Source organism: Pleurodeles waltl, chromosome 12 (assembly GCF_031143425.1).
Source record: "Pleurodeles waltl isolate 20211129_DDA chromosome 12, aPleWal1.hap1.20221129, whole genome shotgun sequence".
In the NCBI taxonomy this organism is placed as follows: Eukaryota; Metazoa; Chordata; class Amphibia; order Caudata; family Salamandridae; genus Pleurodeles; species Pleurodeles waltl.
In genome coordinates, this window is record NC_090451.1 from 37,735,121 (window position 1) to 37,759,664 (window position 24,544).

Consider the following 24,544-nt stretch of genomic DNA (forward strand, 5'->3'; position numbering starts at 1 on the left):
CGAAAGGTATTGCAGGTAAGTACTTTAGGAACTTTAAATCATCAAAATTGCATGTATACTTTTCAAGTTATTCACAAATAGCTGTTTTAAAAGTGGACACTTAGTGCAATTTTCACAGTTCCTAGGGGAGGTAAGTATTTGTTAGTTTTACCAGGTAAGTAAGACACTTACAGGGTTCAGTTCTTGGTCCAAGGTAGCCCACCGTTGGGGGTTCAGAGCAACCCCAAAGTCACCACACCAGCAGCTCAGGGCCGGTCAGGTGCAGAGTTCAAAGTGGTGCCCAAAACACATAGGCTAGAATGGAGAGAAGGGGGTGCCCCGGTTCCGGTCTGTTTGCAGGTAAGTACCCGCGTCTTCGGAGGGCAGACCAGGGGGGTTTTGTAGGGCACCGGGGGGGACACAAGTCCACACAGAAATTTCACCCTCAGCGGCGCGGGGGCGGCCGGGTGCAGTGTAGAAACCAGCGTCGGGTTTGTAATGGAAGTCAATGGGAGATCTAGGGATCTCTTCAGCGCTGCAGGCAGGCAAGGGGGGGGTTCCTCGGGGAAACCTCCACTTGGTCAAGGGAGAGGGACTCCTGGGGGGTCACTCCTCCAGTGAAAGTCCGGTCCTTCGGGTCCTGGGGGCTGCGGGTGCAGGGTCTCTCCCAGGTGTCGGGACTTAGGATTCAAAGGGTCGCGGTCAGGGGAAGCCTCGGGATTCCCTCTGCAGGCGGCGCTGTGGGGGCTCAGGGGGGACAGGTTTTTGTACTCACAGTCTTAGAGTAGTCCTGGGGTCCCTCCTGAGGTGTTGGATCGCCACCAGCCGAGTCGGGGTCGCCGGGTGCAGTGTTGCAAGTCTCACGCTTCTTGCGGGGAGCTTGCAGGGTTCTTTAAAGCTGCGGGAAACAAAGTTGCAGCTTTTCTTGGAGCAGGTCCGCTGTCCTCGGGAGTTTCTTGTCTTTTCGAAGCAGGGGCAGTCCTCAGAGGATGTCGAGGTCGCTGGTCCCTTCGGAAGGCGTCGCTGGAGCAGGATCTTTGGAAGGCAGGAGACAGGCCGGTGAGTTTCTGGAGCCAAGGCAGTTGTCGTCTTCTGGTTTTCCTCTGCAGGGGTTTTCAGCTAGGCAGTCCTTCTTCTTGTAGTTGCAGGAATCTAATTTTCTAGGGTTCAGGGTAGCCCTTAAATACTAAATTTAAGGGCGTGTTTAGGTCTGGGGGGTTAGTAGCCAATGGCTACTAGCCCTGAGGGTGGGTACACCCTCTTTGTGCCTCCTCCCAAGGGGAGGGGGTCACAATCCTAACCCTATTGGGGGAATCCTCCATCTGCAAGATGGAGGATTTCTAAAAGTCAGAGTCACCTCAGCTCAGGACACCTTAGGGGCTGTCCTGACTGACCAGTGACTCCTCCTTGTTGCTTTCTTTGTTCCCTCCAGCCTTGCCGCCAAAAGTGGGGGCCGTGGCCGGAGGGGGCGGGCAACTCCACTAAGCTGGAGTGCCCTGCTGGGCTGTGACAAAGGGGTGAGCCTTTGAGGCTCACCGCCAGGTGTCACAGCTCCTGCCTGGGGGAGGTGTTAGCATCTCCACCCAGTGCAGGCTTTGTTACTGGCCTCAGAGTGACAAAGGCACTCTCCCCATGGGGCCAGCAACATGTCTCTGGGGTGGCAGGCTGCTGGAACTAGTCAGCCTACACAGGCAGTCGGTTAAGTTTCAGGGGGCACCTCTAAGGTGCCCTCTGTGGTGTATTTTACAATAAAATGTACACTGGTATCAGTGTGCATTTATTGTGCTGAGAAGTTTGATACCAAACTTCCCAGTTTTCAGTGTAGCCATTATGGTGCTGTGGAGTTCGTGTTTGACAGACTCCCAGACCATATACTCTTATGGCTACCCTGCACTTACAATGTCTAAGGTTTTGTTTAGACACTGTAGGGGTACCATGCTCATGCACTGGTACCCTCACCTATGGTATAGTGCACCCTGCCTTAGGGCTGTAAGGCCTGCTAGAGGGGTGTCTTACCTATACTGCATAGGCAGTGAGAGGCTGGCATGGCACCCTGAGGGGAGTGCCATGTCGACTTACTCGTTTTGTCCTCACTAGCACACACAAGCTGGCAAGCAGTGTGTCTGTGCTGAGTGAGAGGTCTCCAGGGTGGCATAAGACATGCTGCAGCCCTTAGAGACCTTCCTTGGCATCAGGGCCCTTGGTACTAGAAGTACCAGTTACAAGGGACTTATCTGGATGCCAGGGTCTGCCAATTGTGGATACAAAAGTACAGGTTAGGGAAAGAACACTGGTGCTGGGGCCTGGTTAGCAGGCCTCAGCACACTTTCAATTGTAAACATAGCATCAGCAAAGGCAAAAAGTCAGGGGGCAACCATGCCAAGGAGGCATTTCCTTACAGCTACCCTGCACTTACAATGTCTAAGGTTTTGCTTAGACACTGTAGGGGCACAGTGCTCATGCACTGGTGCCCTCACCTATGGTATAGTGCACCCTGCCTTAGGGCTGTAAGGCCTGCTAGAGGGGTGACTTATCTATACTGCATAGGCAGTGTGAGGTTGGCATGGCACCCTGAGGGGAGTGCCATGTCGGCTTACTAGTTTTGTTCTCACCAGCACACACAAGCTGGCAAGCAGTGTGTCTGTGCTGAGTGAGGGGTCCCCAGGGTGGCATAAGCTATGCTGCAGCCCTTAGAGACATTCCCTGGCATCAGGGCCCTTGGTACCAGGGGTACCAGTTACAAGGGACTTACCTGGATGCCAGGGTGTGCCAATTGTGTAAAACAAAAGTACAGGTTAGGGAAAGTACACTGGTGCTGGGGCCTGGTTAGCAGGCCTCAGCACACTTTCAAATCAAAACATAGCATCAGCAAAGGCAAAAAGTCAGGGGGTAACCATGCCAAGGAGGCATTTCCTTACACCCTAATATTAAATTCTTTGCATTAATGAACCTTAAATAGTTTCAAACAGCATTAACATATGGACACGTTATCACAACTACAGACAATTCCTTTCCCTGCCCTTTGGTGTGGTAATGTATATTGGCAGCCATAGGGTTTGTGCTGCAGGGGATTGGGCCTACTTGTCCCAAGGACACAATAAACTTGAAAACTTGTTTTCCGTGACCCCAAACAATATGTCCTGGGCATCGGGCTATAGGAATTCCACACCCCTGTCTTTTGAAATTTGCTTATTAATAGCTCGCACCAGTTTGGCAAACAAGCAAATTCTGCCTTGGAACATTTCATAGAGAGTAGGGCTACAGCATGTTCTTTTGGTCTTTTGACCCCTACTAAACAGATTCTTCATAAGTTTCAGAAATTCGGAGTCTATTTTTAGGTGACTGGTATATAGGCAACTTCAGCCTCTGCAATAATGGCCCAGTCCTTTCAAAGGCCATAACGTGGATCAGGCAGGCAGCCAAAGGCACCAGGCCTCCCAGTTCCCTTCCCCTGCGGCAACACGCATCAAGTCACTTTAGCTTGCCATTAGCAACTCCCAACCACCCTGTAGTAAGCATGATTCAGCACTTTCAGGGTGATTGTAGGAAGTTGGCTCTGTATGTATTATTTCAAAGTAAGGAATAGTATGCACAGAGTCCAAGGGTTCCCCTTAGAGGTAAGATAGTGGCAAAAAGAGATAATACTAATGCTCTATTTTGTGGTAGTGTGGTCGAGCAGTAGGCTTATCAAAGGAGTAGTGTTAAGCATTTGTTGTACATACACACAGGCAATAAATGAGGAACACACACTCAGAGACAAATCCAGCCAATAGGTTTTGTTATAGAAAAATATATTTTCTTAGTTTATTTTAAGAACCACAGGTTTAAATTCTACATGTAATATCTCATTTGAAAGGTTTCACAGGTAAGTAAGTCACTTACAGGTTCCAGTTTTTGGTCCAAGGTAGCCCATCGTTGGGGGTTCAGAGCAACCCCAAAGTCACCACACCAGCAGCTCAGGGCCGGTCAGGTGCAGAGTTCAAAGTGGTGCCCAAAACACATAGGCTTCAATGGAGAGAAGGGGGTGCCCCGGTTCCAGTCTGCCAGCAGGTAAGTACCCGCGTCTTCGGAGGGCAGACCAGGGGGGTTTTGTAGGGCACCGGGGGGGACACAAGTTCACCCAAAAAAAGCACACCCTCAGCGGCACTGGGGCGGCCGGGTGCAGTGTAGAAACAAGCGTCGGGTTTTCAATGTAAATCAATGTGAGACCAAGGGGTCTCTTCAGCGATGCAGGCAAGGGGGGGGGGCTCCTCGGGGTAGCCACCACCTGGGTAAGGGAGAGGGCCTCCTGGGGGTCACTCCTGCACAGAAGTTCCGTTCCTTCAGGTGCTGGGGGCTGCGGGTGCAGGGTCTTTTCCAGCCGTCGGGACTTTAGGTTCAGGCAGTCGCGGTCAGGGGGAGCCTCGGGATTCCCTCTGCAGGCGTCGCTGTGGGGGCTCACGGGGGACAACTTTGGTTACTCACAGTCTCGGAGTCGCCGGAGGGTCCTCCCTGAGGTGTTGGTTCTCCACCAGTCGAGTCGGGGTCGCCGGGTGCAGTGTTGCAAGTCTCACGCTTCTTGCGGGGATTGCAGGGGTCTTTAAATCTGCTCCTCTGGAAACAAAGTTGCAGTCTTTGTTGAACAGGGCCGCTGTTCTCGGGAGTTTCTTGGTCTTTTGGAAGCAGGGCAGTCCTCTGAGGATTCAGAGGTCGCTGGTCCTGGGGAAAGCGTCGCTGGGGCAATTTTCTTCTGAAGGAGGGAGACAGGCCGGTAGGGCTGGGGCCAAAGCAGTTGGTGTCTCCGTCTTCTCTGCAGGGGTTTTTCAGCTCAGCAGTCCTCTTCTTCGTAAGTTGCAGGAATCTAAATTCTTAGGTTCAGGGAAGCCCTTAAATACTAAATTTAAGGGCGTGTTTTGGTCTGGGGGTTAGTAGCCAATGGCTACTAGCCCTGAGGGTGGGTACACCCTCTTTGTGCCTCCTCCCAAGGGGAGGGGGTCACATCCCTAATCCTATTGGGGAATCCTCCATCTGCAAGATGGAGGATTTCTAAAAGTTAGTCACTTCATCTCAGGACACCTTAGGGGCTGTCCTGACTGGCCAGTGACTCCTCCTTGTTATTCTCATTATTTTCTCCGGCCTTGCCACCAAAAGTGGGGGCCGTGGCCGGAGGGGGCGGGCAACTCCACTAGCTGGAGTGTCCTGCGGTGCTGGCACAAAGGGGTGAGCCTTTGAGGCTCACCGCCAGGTGTGACAGTTCCTGCCTGGGGGAGGTGTTAGCATCTCCACCCAGTGCAGACTTTGTTACTGGCCTCAGAGTGACAAAGGCACTCTCCCCATGGGGCCAGCAACATGTCTCGGTTGTGGCAGGCTGATGGAACCAGTCAGCCTACACAGATAGTCGGTTAAGGTTTCAGGGGGCACCTCTAAGGTGCCCTCTGGGGTGTATTTTACAGTAAAATGTACACTGGCATCAGTGTACATTTATTGTGCTGAGAAGTTTGATACCAAACTTCCCAGTTTTCAGTGTAGCCATTATGGTGCTGTGGAGTCCGTGTTTGACAGACTCCCAGACCATATACTCTTATGGCTACCCTGCACTTACAATGTCTAAGGTTTGGCTTAGACACTGTAGGGGCACAGTGCTCATGCACTGGTGCCCTCACCTATGGTATAGTGCACCCTGCCTTAGGGCTGTAAGGCCTACTAGAGGGGTGACTTATCTATACTGCATAGGCAGTGTGAGGTTGGCATGGCACCCTGAGGGGAGTGTCATGTCGACTTACTCGTTTTGTTCTCACCAGCACACACAAGCTGGCAAGCAGTGTGTCTGTGCTGAGTGAGGGGTCCCCAGGGTGGCATAAGATATGCTGCAGCCCTTAGAGACCTTTCCTGGCATCAGGGCCCTTGGTACCAGGGGTACCAGTTACAAGGGACTTACCTGGATGCCAGGGTGTGCCAATTGTGTAAACAAAAGTACAGGTTAGGGAAAGAACACTGGTGCTGGGGCCTGGTTAGCAGGCCTCAGCACACTTTCAATTCAAAACATAGCCTCAGCAAAGGCAAAAAGTCAGGGGGTAACCATGCCAAGGAGGCATTTCCTTACAGTGATGATCTAACCTGTCTGAAAAATTAGCCCTTCAAATTGTTCAGCATGAGTTCCCTTAACCTTTGTTTCAGCTCCACTGATTCATTCTCCCACATTAGAGCAAATCTCAGATGAACTGCAGTAGGTGTGAGTGTTATTGTTCAAAGGAGCCTTTGAGAGGTTTCGGGATGCAGAAATTGGGAAGCGTTCTATGATCTTCATCCTGTGAATGCCTTCCCGTGGAAGGACAAATTTAAAATGTTCACACTAGACTGGATGGTGTCCTTGGACCGCCAGAACGAGTATTTTCATAGACTTAACCTGTGGTTCAAGTTAGGCCAGGAGCATTTCCAGTTTGCCATACTCCCCTTCGGCTTCACTAGTGCCCCTTGGATGGTGATGAAAGTGATGGCAGTGGTTGCTGTTAGTCATTAAAGGTCAGGGCTGCCAGTTTTGCAATCTGGAGATGTTTCTTCACTATACCAGTCATCAAATGATTCCTGAAGGAAGTCAAAAAGATAAATCATAAATCATCATGTGGAATCTGAACATAGTGTTCATACAACCAATGAAGGAACCCTTCCAGTGCATAACGTAGAACTCCACTTTTCTGTAGTCTCATGCGACACTCTTAGAGATAGAAGGGACTTGAAGAGAGGGCAGAAAGCCAAAAGAAGATGTAAGTGACAAGGAGAAAAAATTTGAAAAGTGAAGATGGCAACCATTTGCAGGGTTTTCTGGGGCATATGTCCGACATTACGAGAGGAAGAGTGTACTACCAAATCGTGCTTGACATTGCCCAAGGGGGAAAAAAAAAAACAGGAAGATGGCTGCAGATGTGTCCTAGATTTGGGACAGTGTGTGTTTGTTACATAGTAACCAGTACAGAAATGGCACATGCCCATTGTAGGGTTTCCTGTGTATTGGCAGTTTGAAAACACTGTAGCTGACCAGTCGATTTACATGTATATTACAGGGGATTTCTGCTATAGTCAGAAGAGCTGCATAATACATATGGTAAGGAGCGGCAGTAAGAATGAGTTGTAGATATAGCGGGAAGAGGTGTTGTAAGGAAATGCCTCCTTGGCATGGTTGCCCCCTGACTTTTTGCCTTTGCTGATGCTATGTTTACAATTGAAAGTGTGCTGAGGCCTGCTAACCAGGCCCCAGCACCAGTGTTCTTTCCCTAACCTGTACTTTTGTATCCACAATTGGCAGACCCTGGCATCCAGATAAGTCCCTTGTAACTGGTACTTCTAGTACCAAGGGCCCTGATGCCAAGGAAGGTCTCTAAGGGCTGCAGCATGTCTTATGCCACCCTGGAGACCCCTCACTCAGCACAGACACACTGCTTGCCAGCTTGTGTGTGCTAGTGAGGACAAAACGAGTAAGTCGACATGGCACTCCCCTCAGGGTGCCATGCCAGCCTCTCACTGCCTATGCAGTATAGGTAAGACACCCCTCTAGCAGGCCTTACAGCCCTAAGGCAGGGTGCACTATACCATAGGTGAGGGTACCAGTGCATGAGCATGGTACCCCTACAGTGTCTAAACAAAACCTTAGACATTGTAAGTGCAGGGTAGCCATAAGAGTATATGGTCTGGGAGTCTGTCAAGCACGAACTCCACAGCACCATAATGGCTACACTGAAAACTGGGAAGTTTGGTATCAAACTTCTCAGCACAATAAATGCACACTGATGCCAGTGTACATTTTATTGTAAAATACACCACAGAGGGCACCTTAGAGGTGCCCCCTGAAACTTAACCGACTGTCTGTGTAGGCTGACTAGTTCCAGCAGCCTGCCACACCAGAGACATGTTGCTGGCCCCATGGGGAGAGTGCCTTTGTCACTCTGAGGCCAGTAACAAAGCCTGCACTGGGTGGAGATGCTAACACCTCCCCCAGGCAGGAGCTGTGACACCTGGCGGTGAGCCTCAAAGGCTCACCCCTTTGTCACAGCCCAGCAGGGCACTCCAGCTTAGTGGAGTTGCCCGCCCCCTCCGGCCACGGCCCCCACTTTTGGCGGCAAGGCTGGAGGGAACAAAGAAAGCAACAAGGAGGAGTCACTGGCCAGTCAGGACAGCCCCTAAGGTGTCCTGAGCTGAGGTGACTCTGACTTTTAGAAATCCTCCATCTTGCAGATGGAGGATTCCCCCAATAGGGTTAGGATTGTGACCCCCTCCCCTTGGGAGGAGGCACAAAGAGGGTGTACCCACCCTCAGGGCTAGTAGCCATTGGCTACTAACCCCCCAGACCTAAACACGCCCTTAAATTTAGTATTTAAGGGCTACCCTGAACCCTAGAAAATTAGATTCCTGCAACTACAAGAAGAAGGACTGCCTAGCTGAAAAACCCCTGCAGAGGAAGACCAGAAGACGACAACTGCCTTGGCTCCAGAAACTCACCGGCCTGTCTCCTGCCTTCCAAAGATCCTGCTCCAGCGACGCCTTCCGAAGGGACCAGCGACCTCGACATCCTCTGAGGACTGCCCCTGCTTCGAAAAGACAAGAAACTCCCGAGGACAGCGGACCTGCTCCAAGAAAAGCTGCAACTTTGTTTCCAGCAGCTTTAAAGAACCCTGCAAGCTCCCCGCAAGAAGCGTGAGACTTGCAACACTGCACCCGGCGACCCCGACTCGGCTGGTGGCGATCCAACACCTCAGGAGGGACCCCAGGACTACTCTAAGACTGTGAGTACAAAAACCTGTCCCCCCTGAGCCCCCACAGCGCCGCCTGCAGAGGGAATCCCGAGGCTTCCCCTGACCGCGACTCTTTGAATCCTAAGTCCCGACACCTGGGAGAGACCCTGCACCCGCAGCCCCCAGGACCTGAAGGACCGGACTTTCACTGGAGAAGTGACCCCCAGGAGTCCCTCTCCCTTGCCCAAGTGGAGGTTTCCCCGAGGAACCCCCCCCTTGCCTGCCTGCAGCGCTGAAGAGATCCCTAGATCTCCCATTGACTTCCATTACAAACCCGACGCTTGTTTCTACACTGCACCCGGCCGCCCCCGCGCTGCTGAGGGTGAAATTTCTGTGTGGGCGTGTGTCCCCCCCGGTGCCCTACAAAACCCCCCTGGTCTGCCCTCCGAAGACGCGGGTACTTACCTGCAAGCAGACCGGAACCGGGGCACCCCCTTCTCTCCATTCTAGCCTATGTGTTTTGGGCACCACTTTGAACTCTGCACCTGACCGGCCCTGAGCTGCTGGTGTGGTGACTTTGGGGTTGCTCTGAACCCCCAACGGTGGGCTACCTTGGACCAAGAACTAAGCCCTGTAAGTGTCTTACTTACCTGGTTAACCTAACAAATACTTACCTCCCCTAGGAACTGTGAAAATTGCACTAAGTGTCCACTTTTAAAACAGCTATTTGTGAATAACTTGAAAAGTATACATGCAATTTTGATGATTTGAAGTTCCTAAAGTACTTACCTGCAATACCTTTCGAATGAGATATTACATGTAGAATTTGAACCTGTGGTTCTTAAAATAAACTAAGAAAAGATATTTTTCTATATAAAAACCTATTGGCTGGATTTGTCTCTGAGTGTGTGTACCTCATTTATTGTCTATGTGTATGTACAACAAATGCTTAACACTACTCCTTGGATAAGCCTACTGCTCGACCACACTACCACAAAATAGAGCATTAGTATTATCTATTTTTACCACTATTTTACCTCTAAGGGGAACCCTTGGACTCTGTGCATGCTATTCCTTACTTTGAAATAGCACATACAGAGCCAACTTCCTACATTGGTGGATCAGCGGTGGGGTACAAGACTTTGCATTTGCTGGACTACTCAGCCAATACCTGATCACACGACAAATTCCAAAATTGTCATTAGAAATTGATTTTTGCAATTTGAAAAGTTTTCTAAATTCTTAAAAGACCTGCTAGGGCCTTGTGTTAGATCCTGTTTAGCATTTCTTTTAGAGTTTAAAAGTTTGTAAAAGTTTGAATTAGATTCTAGAACCAGTTTTAGTTTCTTAAAAAGTATTCCAACTTTTAGAAGCATAATGTCTAGCACAGATGTGAATGTGGTGGAACTCGACACCACACCTTACCTCCATCTACAGATGAGAGAGCTAAGGTCACTCTGTAAACTAAAGAAAATAGCAATGGGCCCCAAACCTACCAAAGTACAGCTCCAGGAGCTTTTGGCAGAGTTTGAAAAGGCCAACCCCTCTGAGGATGGCAACTCAGAGGATGAAGATAGTGACTTGGAGGGAAATCCCCCCCCCCCAGTCCTACTTAGGGAGAGCAGGGCTTCTCAAGCCCTGACTCCACAAATAATAGTCAGAGATGCTGGTTCCCTCACAGGAGGGACCAACAACTCTGAAATCACTGAGGATAACTCCAGTGAAGAGGACATCCAGTTAGCCAGGATGGCCAAAAGATTGGCTTTGGAAAGACAGATCCTAGCCATAGAGAGGGAAAGACAAGAGATGGGCCTAGGACCCATCAATGGTGGCAGCAACATAAATAGGGTCAGAGATTCTCCTGACATGTTGAAAATCCCCAAAGGGATTGTAACTAAATATGAAGATGGTGATGACATCACCAAATGGTTCACAGCTTTTGAGAGGGCTTGTGTAACCAGAAAAGTGAACAGATCTCACTGGGGTGCTCTCCTTTGGGAAATGTTCACAGGAAAGTGTAGGGATAGACTCCTCACACTCTCTGGACAAGAGGCAGAATCTTATGACCTCATGAAGGGTACCCTGATTGAGGGCTTTGGATTCTCCACTGAGGAGTACAGGATTAGGTTCAGGGGGGCTCAAAAATCCTCGAGCCAGACCTGGGTTGACTTTGTTGACTACTCAGTGAAAACACTAGATGGTTGGATTCAAGGCAGTGGTGTAAGTAATTATGATGGGCTGTACAATTTATTTGTGAAAGAACACCTGTTAAGTAATTGTTTCAATGATAAACTGCATCAGCATCTGGTAGACCTAGGACCAATTTCTCCCCAAGAATTGGGAAAGAAGGCGGACCATTGGGTCAAGACAAGGGTGTCCAAGACTTCAACAGGGGGTGACCAAAAGAAAGGGGTCACAAAGACTCCCCAGCAGAAGGGTGATGAGACAACCAAAACTAAAAATAGTAAAGAGTCTTCTACAGGCCCCCAAAAACCTGCACAGGAGGGTGGGCCCAGAGCCTCTTCACAAAACAATGGGTACAAGGGTAAAAACTTTGATCCCAAAAAGGCCTGGTGTCATAGCTGTAAACAGCATGGACACCAAACTGGAGACAAGGCCTGTCCCAAGAAAAGTTCCACTCCAAACTCCCATCCAGGTAACACTGGTATGGCTAGTCTCCAAGTGGGATCAACAGTGTGCCCAGAGCAAATCAGGGTCCACACTGAAGCTACTCTAGTTTCTGAGGGTGGGGTGGATTTAGCCACACTAGCTGTCTGGCCGCCTAACATGCAAAAATACAGACAGCAACTCTTAATTAATGGGACTAGAATAGAGGGCCTGAGGGATACAGGTGCCAGTGTCACCATGGTGACAGAGAAACTGGTTTCCCCTGGCCAATACCTGACTGGAAAAACTTACACAGTCACCAACGCTGACAATCAGAGAAAAGTACATCCCATGGCAATGGTTACTTTAGAATGGGGAGGGGTCAATGGCCTGAAGCAGGTGGTGGTCTCCTCAAATATCCCAGTGGACTGTCTGCTTGGAAATGACCTGGAGTCCTCAGCCTGGGCTGAGGTAGAGCTAAAAACCCATGCAGCAATGCTGGGTATCCCTGAACTGGTGTGTGTGAAAACAAGAGCACAATGCAAGGCACAGGGTGAAAAAGTAGAGCTGGAGTCTGGAAAAATGGCCCAGCCTACCAAGAGAACAGGAAAGTCAGTTGGGAAACCAACTGCAACACAGCAAAAGAAAGGGAACCTCTCTTCTCAGGAAGAAGTTCTGCCCTCTGAGGGAACTGAGCCTTTGGAGCTTGAACCTTATCAGGTTGAGCTCTTAGGCCCAGGGGGACCCTCCAGGGAAGAGCTGTGTAAGGGACAAGAAACCTGTCCCTCTCTTGAAGGCCTTAGGCAGCAAGCTGCTGAAGAGTCCAAAGGCAAGAAAAATGGAACACATAGGGTCTATTGGGAAGATGGGCTCCTGTACACTGAGGCCAGAGACCCCAAACCTGGTGCCACTAGGAGAGTGGTAGTGCCTCAGCTGTTCAGAGAGTTCATCCTAACATTGGCCCATGACATTCCCCTTGCTGGACATTTGGGACAAACCAAGACGTGGGAGAGGTTAGTCAACCACTTCTACTGGCCCAATATGTCCAACATGGTTAAGGAGTTTTGCCTCTCCTGCCCCACCTGTCAAGCCAGTGGTAAGACAGGTGGGCATCCAAAGGCCCCCCTCATTCCACTTCCAGTGGTGGGGGTGCCCTTTGAAAGAGTGGGTGTGGACATAGTTGGTCCACTGGAACCTCCCACAGCCTCAGGAAATATGTATATCCTGGTAGTAGTGGATCATGCTACCAGGTATCCTGAAGCTATTCCCCTTAGGTCGACTACTGCCCCTGCAGTAGCCAAGGCCCTCATTGGTATCTTTACCAGAGTGGGTTTCCCTAAGGAGGTGGTGTCTGACAGAGGTACCAACTTCATGTCAGCATACCTAAAGCACATGTGGAATGAGTGTGGAGTGACTTATAAATTCACTACACCTTACCATCCACAAACTAATGGCTTAGTTGAGAGATTCAACAAGACATTAAAAGGCATGATCATGGGGCTCCCAGAAAAACTCAAAAGGAGATGGGATGTCCTCCTGCCATGTCTGCTTTTCGCTTACAGGGAGGTACCACAGAAGGGAGTAGGGTTCTCACCCTTTGAACTTCTGTTTGGTCATCCTGTAAGGGGACCACTTGCCCTTGTTAAAGAAGGCTGGGAGAGACCTCTCCATGAGCCTAAACAGGACATAGTGGACTATGTACTTGGCCTTCGCTCTAGAATGGCAGAGTACATGGAAAAGGCAACCAAAAACCTTGAGGCCAGCCAACAGCTCCAGAAGTTTTGGTATGACCAAAAGGCTGCACTGGTTGAGTTCCAACCAGGGCAGAAAGTCTGGGTTCTGGAGCCTGTGGCTCCCAGGGCACTCCAGGACAAATGGAGTGGCCCTTACCCAGTACTAGAGAGGAAGAGTCAGGTCACCTACTTGGTGGACCTGGGCACAAGCAGGAGCCCCAAAAGGGTGATCCATGTAAACCGCCTTAAGCTCTTCCACGACAGGGCTGATGTCAATCTGTTGATGGTAACAGATGAGGATCAGGAGGCAGAGAGTGAACCTCTCCCTGATCTTCTGTCATCAGACCCAAAAGATGGTACAGTAGATGGAGTGATCTACTCAGACACCCTCTCTGGCCAACAGCAAGCTGATTGTAGGAGAGTCCTACAACAGTTTCCTGAACTCTTCTCCTTAACCCCTGGTCAGACACACCTGTGTACCCATGATGTGGACACAGGAGACAGCATGCCTGTCAAGAACAAAATCTTTAGACAGTCTGACCATGTTAAGGAAAGCATCAAGGTGGAAGTCCACAAGATGCTGGAATTGGGAGTCATTGAGCGCTCTGACAGCCCCTGGGCTAGCCCAGTGGTCTTAGTCCCCAAACCTCACACCACAGATGGAAAGAAAGAGATGAGGTTTTGTGTGGACTACAGAGGGCTCAATTCTGTCACCAAGACAGATGCTCATCCAATTCCAAGAGCTGATGAGCTCATTGATAAATTAGGTGCTGCCAAATTTCTAAGTACCTTTGACTTGACAGCAGGGTACTGGCAAATAAAAATGGCACCTGGAGCAAAAGAAAAGACAGCATTCTCCACACCTGATGGGCATTATCAGTTTACTGTTATGCCCTTTGGTTTAAAGAATGCCCCTGCCACCTTCCAAAGGTTGGTGAATCAAGTCCTTGCTGGCTTGGAGTCCTTTAGCACAGCTTATCTTGATGATATTGCTGTCTTTAGCTCCACCTGGCAGGATCACCTGGTCCACCTGAGGAAGGTTTTGAAGGCTCTGCAATCTGCAGGCCTCTCTATCAAGGCATCCAAATGCCAGATAGGGCAGGGAACTGTGGTTTACTTGGGACACCTTGTAGGTGGAGGCCAAGTTCAGCCACTCCAACCCAAGATCCAGACTATTCTGGACTGGGTAGCTCCAAAAACCCAGACTCAAGTCAGGGCATTCCTTGGCTTGACTGGGTACTACAGGAGGTTTGTGAAGGGATATGGATCCATTGTGACAGCCCTCACTGAGCTCACCTCCAAGAAAATGCCCAAGAAAGTGAACTGGACTGTGGACTGCCAACAGGCCTTTGACACCCTGAAACAGGCAATGTGCTCAGCACCAGTTCTCAAAGCTCCAGATTATTCTAAGCAGTTCATTGTGCAGACTGATGCCTCTGAACATGGGATAGGGGCAGTTTTGTCCCAAACAAATGATGATGGCCTTGACCGGCCTGTTGCTTTCATTAGCAGGAGGTTACTCCCCAGGGAGCAGCGTTGGAGTGCCATTGAGAGGGAGGCCTTTGCTGTGGTTTGGTCCCTGAAGAAGCTGAGACCATACCTCTTTGGGACTCACTTCCTAGTTCAAACTGACCACAGACCTCTCAAATGGCTGATGCAAATGAAAGGTGAAAATCCTAAACTGTTGAGGTGGTCCATCTCCCTACAGGGAATGGACTTTATAGTGGAACACAGACCTGGGACTGCCCATGCCAATGCAGATGGCCTTTCCAGGTTCTTCCACTTAGAAAATGAAGACTCTCTTGGGAAAGGTTAGTCTCATCCTCTTTCGTTTGGGGGGGGGGTTGTGTAAGGAAATGCCTCCTTGGCATGGTTGCCCCCTGACTTTTTGCCTTTGCTGATGCTATGTTTACAATTGAAAGTGTGCTGAGGCCTGCTAACCAGGCCCCAGCACCAGTGTTCTTTCCCTAACCTGTACTTTTGTATCCACAATTGGCAGACCCTGGCATCCAGATAAGTCCCTTGTAACTGGTACTTCTAGTACCAAGGGCCCTGATGCCAAGGAAGGTCTCTAAGGGCTGCAGCATGTCTTATGCCACCCTGGAGACCCCTCACTCAGCACAGACACACTGCTTGCCAGCTTGTGTGTGCTAGTGAGGACAAAACGAGTAAGTCGACATGGCACTCCCCTCAGGGTGCCATGCCAGCCTCTCACTGCCTATGCAGTATAGGTAAGACACCCCTCTAGCAGGCCTTACAGCCCTAAGGCAGGGTGCACTATACCATAGGTGAGGGTACCAGTGCATGAGCATGGTACCCCTACAGTGTCTAAACAAAACCTTAGACATTGTAAGTGCAGGGTAGCCATAAGAGTATATGGTCTGGGAGTCTGTCAAGCACGAACTCCACAGCACCATAATGGCTACACTGAAAACTGGGAAGTTTGGTATCAAACTTCTCAGCACAATAAATGCACACTGATGCCAGTGTACATTTTATTGTAAAATACACCACAGAGGGCACCTTAGAGGTGCCCCCTGAAACTTAACCGACTGTCTGTGTAGGCTGACTAGTTCCAGCAGCCTGCCACACCAGAGACATGTTGCTGGCCCCATGGGGAGAGTGCCTTTGTCACTCTGAGGCCAGTAACAAAGCCTGCACTGGGTGGAGATGCTAACACCTCCCCCAGGCAGGAGCTGTGACACCTGGCGGTGAGCCTCAAAGGCTCACCCCTTTGTCACAGCCCAGCAGGGCACTCCAGCTTAGTGGAGTTGCCCGCCCCCTCCGGCCACGGCCCCCACTTTTGGCGGCAAGGCTGGAGGGAACAAAGAAAGCAACAAGGAGGAGTCACTGGCCAGTCAGGACAGCCCCTAAGGTGTCCTGAGCTGAGGTGACTCTGACTTTTAGAAATCCTCCATCTTGCAGATGGAGGATTCCCCCAATAGGGTTAGGATTGTGACCCCCTCCCCTTGGGAGGAGGCACAAAGAGGGTGTACCCACCCTCAGGGCTAGTAGCCATTGGCTACTAACCCCCCAGACCTAAACACGCCCTTAAATTTAGTATTTAAGGGCTACCCTGAACCCTAGAAAATTAGATTCCTGCAACTACAAGAAGAAGGACTGCCTAGCTGAAAAACCCCTGCAGAGGAAGACCAGAAGACGACAACTGCCTTGGCTCCAGAAACTCACCGGCCTGTCTCCTGCCTTCCAAAGATCCTGCTCCAGCGACGCCTTCCGAAGGGACCAGCGACCTCGACATCCTCTGAGGACTGCCCCTGCTTCGAAAAGACAAGAAACTCCCGAGGACAGCGGACCTGCTCCAAGAAAAGCTGCAACTTTGTTTCCAGCAGCTTTAAAGAACCCTGCAAGCTCCCCGCAAGAAGCGTGAGACTTGCAACACTGCACCCGGCGACCCCGACTCGGCTGGTGGCGATCCAACACCTCAGGAGGGACCCCAGGACTACTCTAAGACTGTGAGTACAAAAACCTGTCCCCCCTGAGCCCCCACAGCGCCGCCTGCAGAGGGAATCCCGAGGCTTCCCCTGACCGCGACTCTTTGAATCCTAAGTCCCGACACCTGGGAGAGACCCTGCACCCGCAGCCCCCAGGACCTGAAGGACCCGACTTTCACTGGAGAAGTGACCCCCAGAAGTCCCTCTCCCTTGCCCAAGTGGAGGTTTCCCCGAGGAACCCCCCCCTTGCCTGCCTGCAGCGCTGAAGAGATCCCTAGATCTCCCATTGACTTCCATTACAAACCCGACGCTTGTTTCTACACTGCACCCGGCCGCCCCCGCGCTGCTGAGGGTGAAATTTCTGTGTGGGCGCGTGTCCCCCCCGGTGCCCTACAAAACCCCCCTGGTCTGCCCTCCGAAGACGCGGGTACTTACCTGCAAGCAGACCGGAACCGGGGCACCCCCTTCTCTCCATTCTAGCCTATGTGTTTTGGGCACCACTTTGAACTCTGCACCTGACCGGCCCTGAGCTGCTGGTGTGGTGACTTTGGGGTTGCTCTGAACCCCCAACGGTGGGCTACCTTGGACCAAGAACTAAGCCCTGTAAGTGTCTTACTTACCTGGTTAACCTAACAAATACTTACCTCCCCTAGGAACTGTGAAAATTGCACTAAGTGTCCACTTTTAAAACAGCTATTTGTGAATAACTTGAAAAGTATACATGCAATTTTGATGATTTGAAGTTCCTAAAGTACTTACCTGCAATACCTTTCGAATGAGATATTACATGTAGAATTTGAACCTGTGGTTCTTAAAATAAACTAAGAAAAGATATTTTTCTATATAAAAACCTATTGGCTGGATTTGTCTCTGAGTGTGTGTACCTCATTTATTGTCTATGTGTATGTACAACAAATGCTTAACACTACTCCTTGGATAAGCCTACTGCTCGACCACACTACCACAAAATAGAGCATTAGTATTATCTATTTTTACCACTATTTTACCTCTAAGGGGAACCCTTGGACTCTGTGCATGCTATTCCTTACTTTGAAATAGCACATACAGAGCCAACTTCCTACAGGTGTGATCTACAGTTTAGTTATTACCCTGCAGGAAGTAGTGTAGTGTAGTGCAGGGTGTCTCTTGAGTCAGCTGGAAGATATTGCAAGGGATGCATCTTGTAGCAGAATCAAATTGCAGCAATACACAGGCAGTTAAGTGTGCATGTCAGTAGGTGAAAACATGTCAGCAGTTGCCCTTTGCAGGGTACTCCTTGTCATAGTATGGCGTATTCTAGGATGAACCTTGAGGCAGCAGGAGGGCTTTGGGGAATACTCCCAGTGACAGGAGTCTCACTTCTGCTAAGGGGAGTGCACTTCATGATTCCCACAGTGGCAGCTGTAGAGGCATGTTGAACAATTCCTTTAATGCGGTAGTATTTGCCCATTGCACTATGACCATCAGTTGCCCTAGATCAACAAGAGTACATTACAGAATTCTGCCAGTGGTAGAAGCAGCGTTTTGCCTGCACACCCCCTTATGGCTGCATGATGCCCCTTGTTGCAGCTGTGCATTGCAAGATATCAAGATTAGCAATAATTGTATTTAGGAGGAGGTCCATCCTGTGCCAATGACCAAGTCCTGTGCTTGTTTCCTTCTTCCTGCAGGAAGGTAAAGAGCCCGACTATTCAGAGTACAAGGAGTTCAAGTTGACGGTGGAGAATATCGGCTACCAGATGTTGATGAAGATGGGTTGGAAGGAAGGCGATGGATTGGGATCTGATGGACAGGGCATTGTGAACCCTGTGAATAAGTAAGGTTTCACCCCCTTTTTAATCCATCTAAAGTCGTGTCAGTACTGTGACAAGAGTTTGAGAAATTACATTTTGTTGTGATCCATTTAGGTTCAGGTACTAGGCACACACATTAATAATAATGAAGTACACTGTTCCACAGAAAAAGAAAAGGAACACACCTAAAATACAGGGAAGCATGCATCATAAGGAGCGGAACAGCCCTCACACATCCAATAGGATGTCAAGCTTCATCACTGGGCTAGCTCCTCATCAGACCGCCACTGCAATGTCTGATGGGCCACCCCTTTAAGAAAAAGGAAGTGGCTCTTAACCGGAGATTTATCTACCAAAGGTGGCGGTGCCTATAGTAGACACTAACTCTAGATGTGTGGAGAGGAGAAAGAAATGTGAATTATAAAATTGGCTCTAAACCAGACCCAGCACATTTAATACTTCAGAAAGTGGTTCAGGCCAAGATTAAAAAAGTATGGGGAGTGCTTATAGAGATAATGCTCAGTTGCACTCACGTACCATATCCAGGAAGATGGACATTATTCCAAATTCCGAGTGTGCCAGGTCAACATGTTTCGCATCCAGGTGGCCACATAGGGTCCAGTGACTCTTCTTCAGGACCAAAAAAAACATATCTCCTCCTAACAGATAGTGACCAGGTCCAGTACGGACACAGTAAAACAAAGTAATTACGGTCACTTACTCATAGTAACTGCACGTTGTGCTCAGTCTTAGCAAGTCGCCCTGTAGAGTATAAAAAGCAATGGAGACGGAGCGAACTTCAGAGTGCCGCGGAACCCGGAAGTACTGCTGGTGTTCCGATTGGGTTTGCGCGGTCATGTTCCCAATCAATATAAAAAACGGACTAGCAACAAATATGAAAGCTAGTCCTAGGTGCTGAGGCCAACATTCCTATAGGACGTCCAACGTCACGTGTGTTCAAAGACAGTTGTAATAACAATAGGACTTGTGCCGATAATGTCGATCAGCGGTATCGGCAAATCTATACAAATGGTATGTCGACAAAATATAAAAGTCAGATAATAGTAGTCTCATACCCCGGACATGCAGGTTATTAATTTTTCCCACCCCATGTTAAAAATAGGGCAAGCTAGGGTCCATAGCTAAATATTAATATGAAACAGGATGTCCAGCATGTAATATCCATGATGGCCTAAACCATGGAAATAACATAATCTGTCACAAAATATGTGAAAAAAAGGGTAGATGGACCACATTCTCAAAAAAAAAGAAAATAATAATAATAATAAAAAATATATATATATATAGCCAAAAGGGAAAAATCCTCATTATGTGATACTAAATGTGCAAGAATCATGGTACTAGTGTCTAGTCATAGTGTTATGTTACCCCAAGGAATATCATTGTTGAGTCCCAGGACATGTGTCTTAAGTTTGAAAATCCAACGTTGTTTGATCCTAAAAAGGATCCTGGAATCATTTTGTGTTAAACGAGGAGCTTGTAGCACCACCCACCATAAGTCATCAGGGCCATGTTTTTCCGCCAAAAAATGTACGCTCAATTTAGTAGTTGAGCGAGCACACCTAATATTACTACGATGTTCATTGATCCTATGTTTAACTGGTCTGGTGGATATGCCCACATACCATAGTCCACACGGGCAAGTGATCATGTAGATGTAGTTACGTGTGTTACAGTTAGTGTGTCTGTTCAGATACCAAACACTAATTGGGTCCAGATCCAATTTCTCCAGGCGCTTTGTCAAGGGCCAGACATTACATGTGCCACAGGGATTATGGCCATTTACTGGAGGAAGATTCCTTAGAGTGGTCTGTTGGGGCCGATCTGGGTTACTGCTAGGGCGGGTATGCACCACCAGATCCCTAATGTTTGCAGTCCTCTTAAATGCGAACAGGGGCTTCTGCACCTGGGTCCCGCCACTAAGTAGAATTGTCCATCTTTTATTAATTAGTTTCTTAACAGAATTGGACAAAGGGGTATAAGGAGAAACACGTTAGTTGGGTCTCAAATACCTTTGTAGTGGGCATCAGTAGAGCATCCCTATGGTTATTACGAGCCCTCTTATAGGCAGAACTGATGACATGCTGCGGATAGTGTCTCTCGTGTAGTTTAGCCTTAAGATCATTTCCCTGGGTCTCAAAAGACTGTGTAGAGCTACAATTGCGACGCAGTCTAAGGAATTGACCAAAGGGTAAATTGTCTCGTAGAGCCTTCGGATGATGGCTATTGTAGAGTAATAGACTGTTGCGGTCAGTGTTCTTATGATATGTACTGAACGTCAATTTACCATTGTCGATCTTAATCACGAGATCAAGGAAGGCGACATGGGACATAGAAACATGAGCAGTAAAATTAAGATAAGGATCAAGGGTATTAATCCATTGGATGAAGGGGCTCTACGTCGCCATGGGTTCCATGCCACAATCAGAATATCAATATACCTCTGCCATAGTTTGATGTGCTTATAAAACAGGTTGGTATTAGGTAGAATGAATTGTCGTTCAAATTTATACATATAGAGGCAAGCGAGGCTTGGAGCAAAGGTACTCCCCATGGAAGTGCCACGAATTTGATGGTAAAGAGAATCTTCAAATTGAAAAAAAAAAATTGTCATCGCTAAAGTAGCTCATTGCATAATGAACTGCACAGGAGTTGGAGAATTCCAAGTGCTTTGTAAGAGGGCATTCTCTACCACTTGGAGGGTAGCATCTTGTGGTATGTTGGTGTAAAGGGCCTCCACATCCAGACTATGAAAGCATGGACCTCTACTTTGGAATTAATGGTTTCTATCAGATTGAGGACGTCTTTGGTATCCTTCAGGAACGTACTAGAGTCCCTCACCAAGGGTTGGAGAAAATGGTCACAAAATACTGATCGAGGTTCTAAAATTGAACCAATACCCGATACTATGGGGCACACACATGCCAGCAGAAAAGTGAAGCTTGTTGGAGTGTTTTTGCTGTGGTTGTAGACAATGGGGGTGTCTGTAATGAGATGATACTTTTGACATCCCTGTACCCCATGTGTGCGCTTCTTGGAGTGGCGCTGGGGGTCAAAACCACTCAATTTTTGCTATAAGACCTGGGTTCCTCTTGTGTGAATTAAAGTCCTCATTATTTAAATCACATTCCTTTCTTCCACCTTCCAAAAACTTTGGTCATGGATGCCAGTCTTTCTGACAATTGTACAGGTGCCTAGCCTTGTGTTTTTTAACCTTTTCCATTACCAGGAAAAGACAGTTTAGGCGTTATATGCTTGCTTCTACGATGGTACTGTGAAATCCAGAACATAATTTCATATATAAAATTTTCTTTTTGAAAATAATGTAAATAAATCATGTCTACAACATGAAATGTCTCTTTTTATTCAATTTGGAACACATTCAGCTCTTAGGACCCCACTTGAACTCCCTCTCAAAGAAGAAAAGCAAAGCATAAAATTGTACATGTAGACACCACCATTTACATAGGAGAATATTGTCATGGGTCTTTAAGGAATACAGGACCTCCATTATGCCAAAACACATTTGTTAAGGGACAGTATTATTTTACTCTCTAAAACCATTATGATGTGGATGAAGAATTGATGAAAGTGAAAAGATCAGTAACCTCATCTAAGGCACACATTGCCGACTGCACCGTGCAACACCCTCCTAGTTGGTTATCTGTTATCATGAAAGGAGATGTAATGTAGATAGAGCGAGTGTGAGAGCTACACCTGAATGCCACACAAGAAAGAAGTACCCCTTGCCCTTGAAGTCATACATAGCTGAAGTGCCACAAGGGGCATGATTACCATGGCTGAAAATGTCATGGCCCCCACAGTGGCCTACTTGGAGATACCTCAGAAATGCATTCTCTGATTAAAGATTGAGAGCCCTAGTAGTAGTGACTTGTTCAGTATTGAGGTACACTTGGCCATGAATGCTGGGCCGTCACAGGACTTCAGAATCAGCTTTGTTGTCTTGACCACCAGCTTCATAAAAAAGAAAAGGACAATAAACTTTCATCTGGGCATAGGAAGTTTCTGACAGACTCCATCGCTACCCATGGTAATTCATCTGTTATCTCTCGGCTGCCCTTGGTTTGCCTCTCCATAGTCATGGGACAGCCACGTAAAGATAGATCTTGCTGTTCACTAATAGCAATTCAGGGTGCTGAATTTTTTCAGGATTCCCCTGGAAGACAGGTTCTCAAATTGTTATAATCTTAGCCTTTTACCTTCAGAAACCTTACTGTTGAGGCCAAAACTGAGCTCCAGTTACATCCCTTTAGCACAGACCCAGAAGGTAGGAATGTCTGGTCGTTCAAAGCTTACTCATGGAGGTAGTTTTGAGACTCAGAACTCAAAAGTTGCAAGGGGCTGCCACATCAGTTTAAGAGGGCGGGAGAGGCCAGTGTGCAACTCTCCTTAGCAGAGACAGATAAGAAATCCTGACATTGTTACTAGAAGCTTATCGATGGCACGACTCAGTCCTGCACAGTCTTATGAGCTGAGAGTAGTCTCACTCAACAAGAAAGGCACAGTAGGCATCCCTTTGCAGATCAAAGTGCGCCACACTAGGGTTGAGTTACATGTTGCATGAAGTCTTTCAGTGCACACACATGCTTGTTGCGTGTGCTGAGTTTGGGTGTCCTACATTTACATTGCTTGGTGTGATTTCGGTCAAGAGCTCGCTCCCCCACGTTCGCAGCACCACCTTGCTGTGTCCGCGTCCCTGACCCCCGCCGCTGCTAGCGTGTTCGAGGCCCTCCTCCACCCGCAGGCATCCACCTGCGCCTCATCCCTGGTGTCTAGTGGGTTCTGGTAAGCGTCGCTAGACTTTTGTGTATTGTGCCGTTTTCACCGTATTTGTGACTGTATTCTGTGCCTTGCTTTATTGTGCCTTTTGCTCCATTTTGCCTCCATTTGTGCTTTTTGACTTCCATTTGTGCTTTTTTGACTGTTTTGTGACTCTTTTTTGCCCCTTGTGCGCTCCCCTTAGCTGCGTTTCCCCGCCGCTGCCTCCCTGCGGCCCGCGCCCCCATTTGTCGCTCCCTCCCAGCTGCTCCTCCCGCCCCCCTCCCTTCTTAATGGCTGGCGATGCGCGTCCGCGCCTGGACCGCGCCCAGCGCCACCCCCCCTGGTCCACTCGACCCCCGCACCACCAGACACCGCTACTCGGCCAACCAGCTCACCGCCCTCAACCCCGGCCGCTCCACAACATGCTTCCAGGCCTCACCAAAGTACACCAAAGGTGTCCCTTCTCTTGCCGCGCCTGCAACTTCACCTGCCACAGAACAAGGAAACCTGCAGCAACCAGCACAAACCACCTCCACTGCATACTCCTCAACACACGCTCCGCACGCAAGCACGCCATCTAGTTCTGGGACCTGCTCGACACCACCACCCCAGACGTAGGCTTCCTGACCGAAACCTGGTGGAATGACTCCCCAGCACCCGACATCGCCATAGCCATCCCGGGCGGCTACAAGATCACCAGAAGGGATCGCCCCAACGGAATCGGAGGAGGAATCGCCATCGCCCACAAATCCACCCTCAAAATCCACACCCACACGGACGACACCCTCAAGACCGCCGAACACCTACACTTCCGGATCCACACTGACCCCAACACCACTCTCAGGGGATTGCTCATCTACAGACCCCCAGGACCACGAGCACCCTTCAGCGACTCCATCGCCGACCTCACGAGCACCCATGCGCTCCCTTCTACAGACTACATCCTCCTTGGAGACCTCAACTTCCATTTGGAGAACAACAACAACGCCAACACCTCATCTCTGATTGACAACCTCTCCAACCTCGGCCTCAGACAACTGGTCAACACACCCACCCACATCGCCGGCCACACGCTTGACCCGATCTTCTCCGCAAGCAAGCACGTCACCTTTAACCACACCACCAAACTCCACTGGACCGACCACTGCATCCACTTCACTTTCAAAAAGCACATCGAGCACCACCGTACCCAACAACCACCACACCGTCGCTGGAGCAAAGTCACCGTCGACCAGCTGACCAGCACCCTTTCCCAGAACCCACCCACCGACTTCACCGACCCAGACACCGCCGCACTCAACCTACGACAGTGGATCAACGACTGCGCCACCACCCTCGCACCACTCAAGAGGTCCACAGACAACCAAGAAAGAAAAAAAGCCACCTGGTTCACTGACGAACTCCTTACTTCCAAACGCGTGTGCCAGAAACTAAAGAAGAAATGGCTCCTCGAACACACATCCGACAGCCTG

At 49.1% G+C, this 24,544-nt stretch overlaps 1 protein-coding gene across 1 annotated transcript in view; it reads left to right on the top strand.

The window, feature by feature from the left end:
• SUGP1 (SURP and G-patch domain containing 1) overlaps positions 1-24,544 on the top strand; it is a 303,889-nt gene that overhangs the window by 258,183 nt on the left and 21,162 nt on the right. Inside the window, exon 12 of the mRNA XM_069216188.1 lies at positions 18,147-18,292. Coding sequence (XP_069072289.1) covers positions 18,147-18,292 — 146 coding nt within the window. The remainder of the gene's footprint in view (positions 1-18,146; positions 18,293-24,544) is intronic.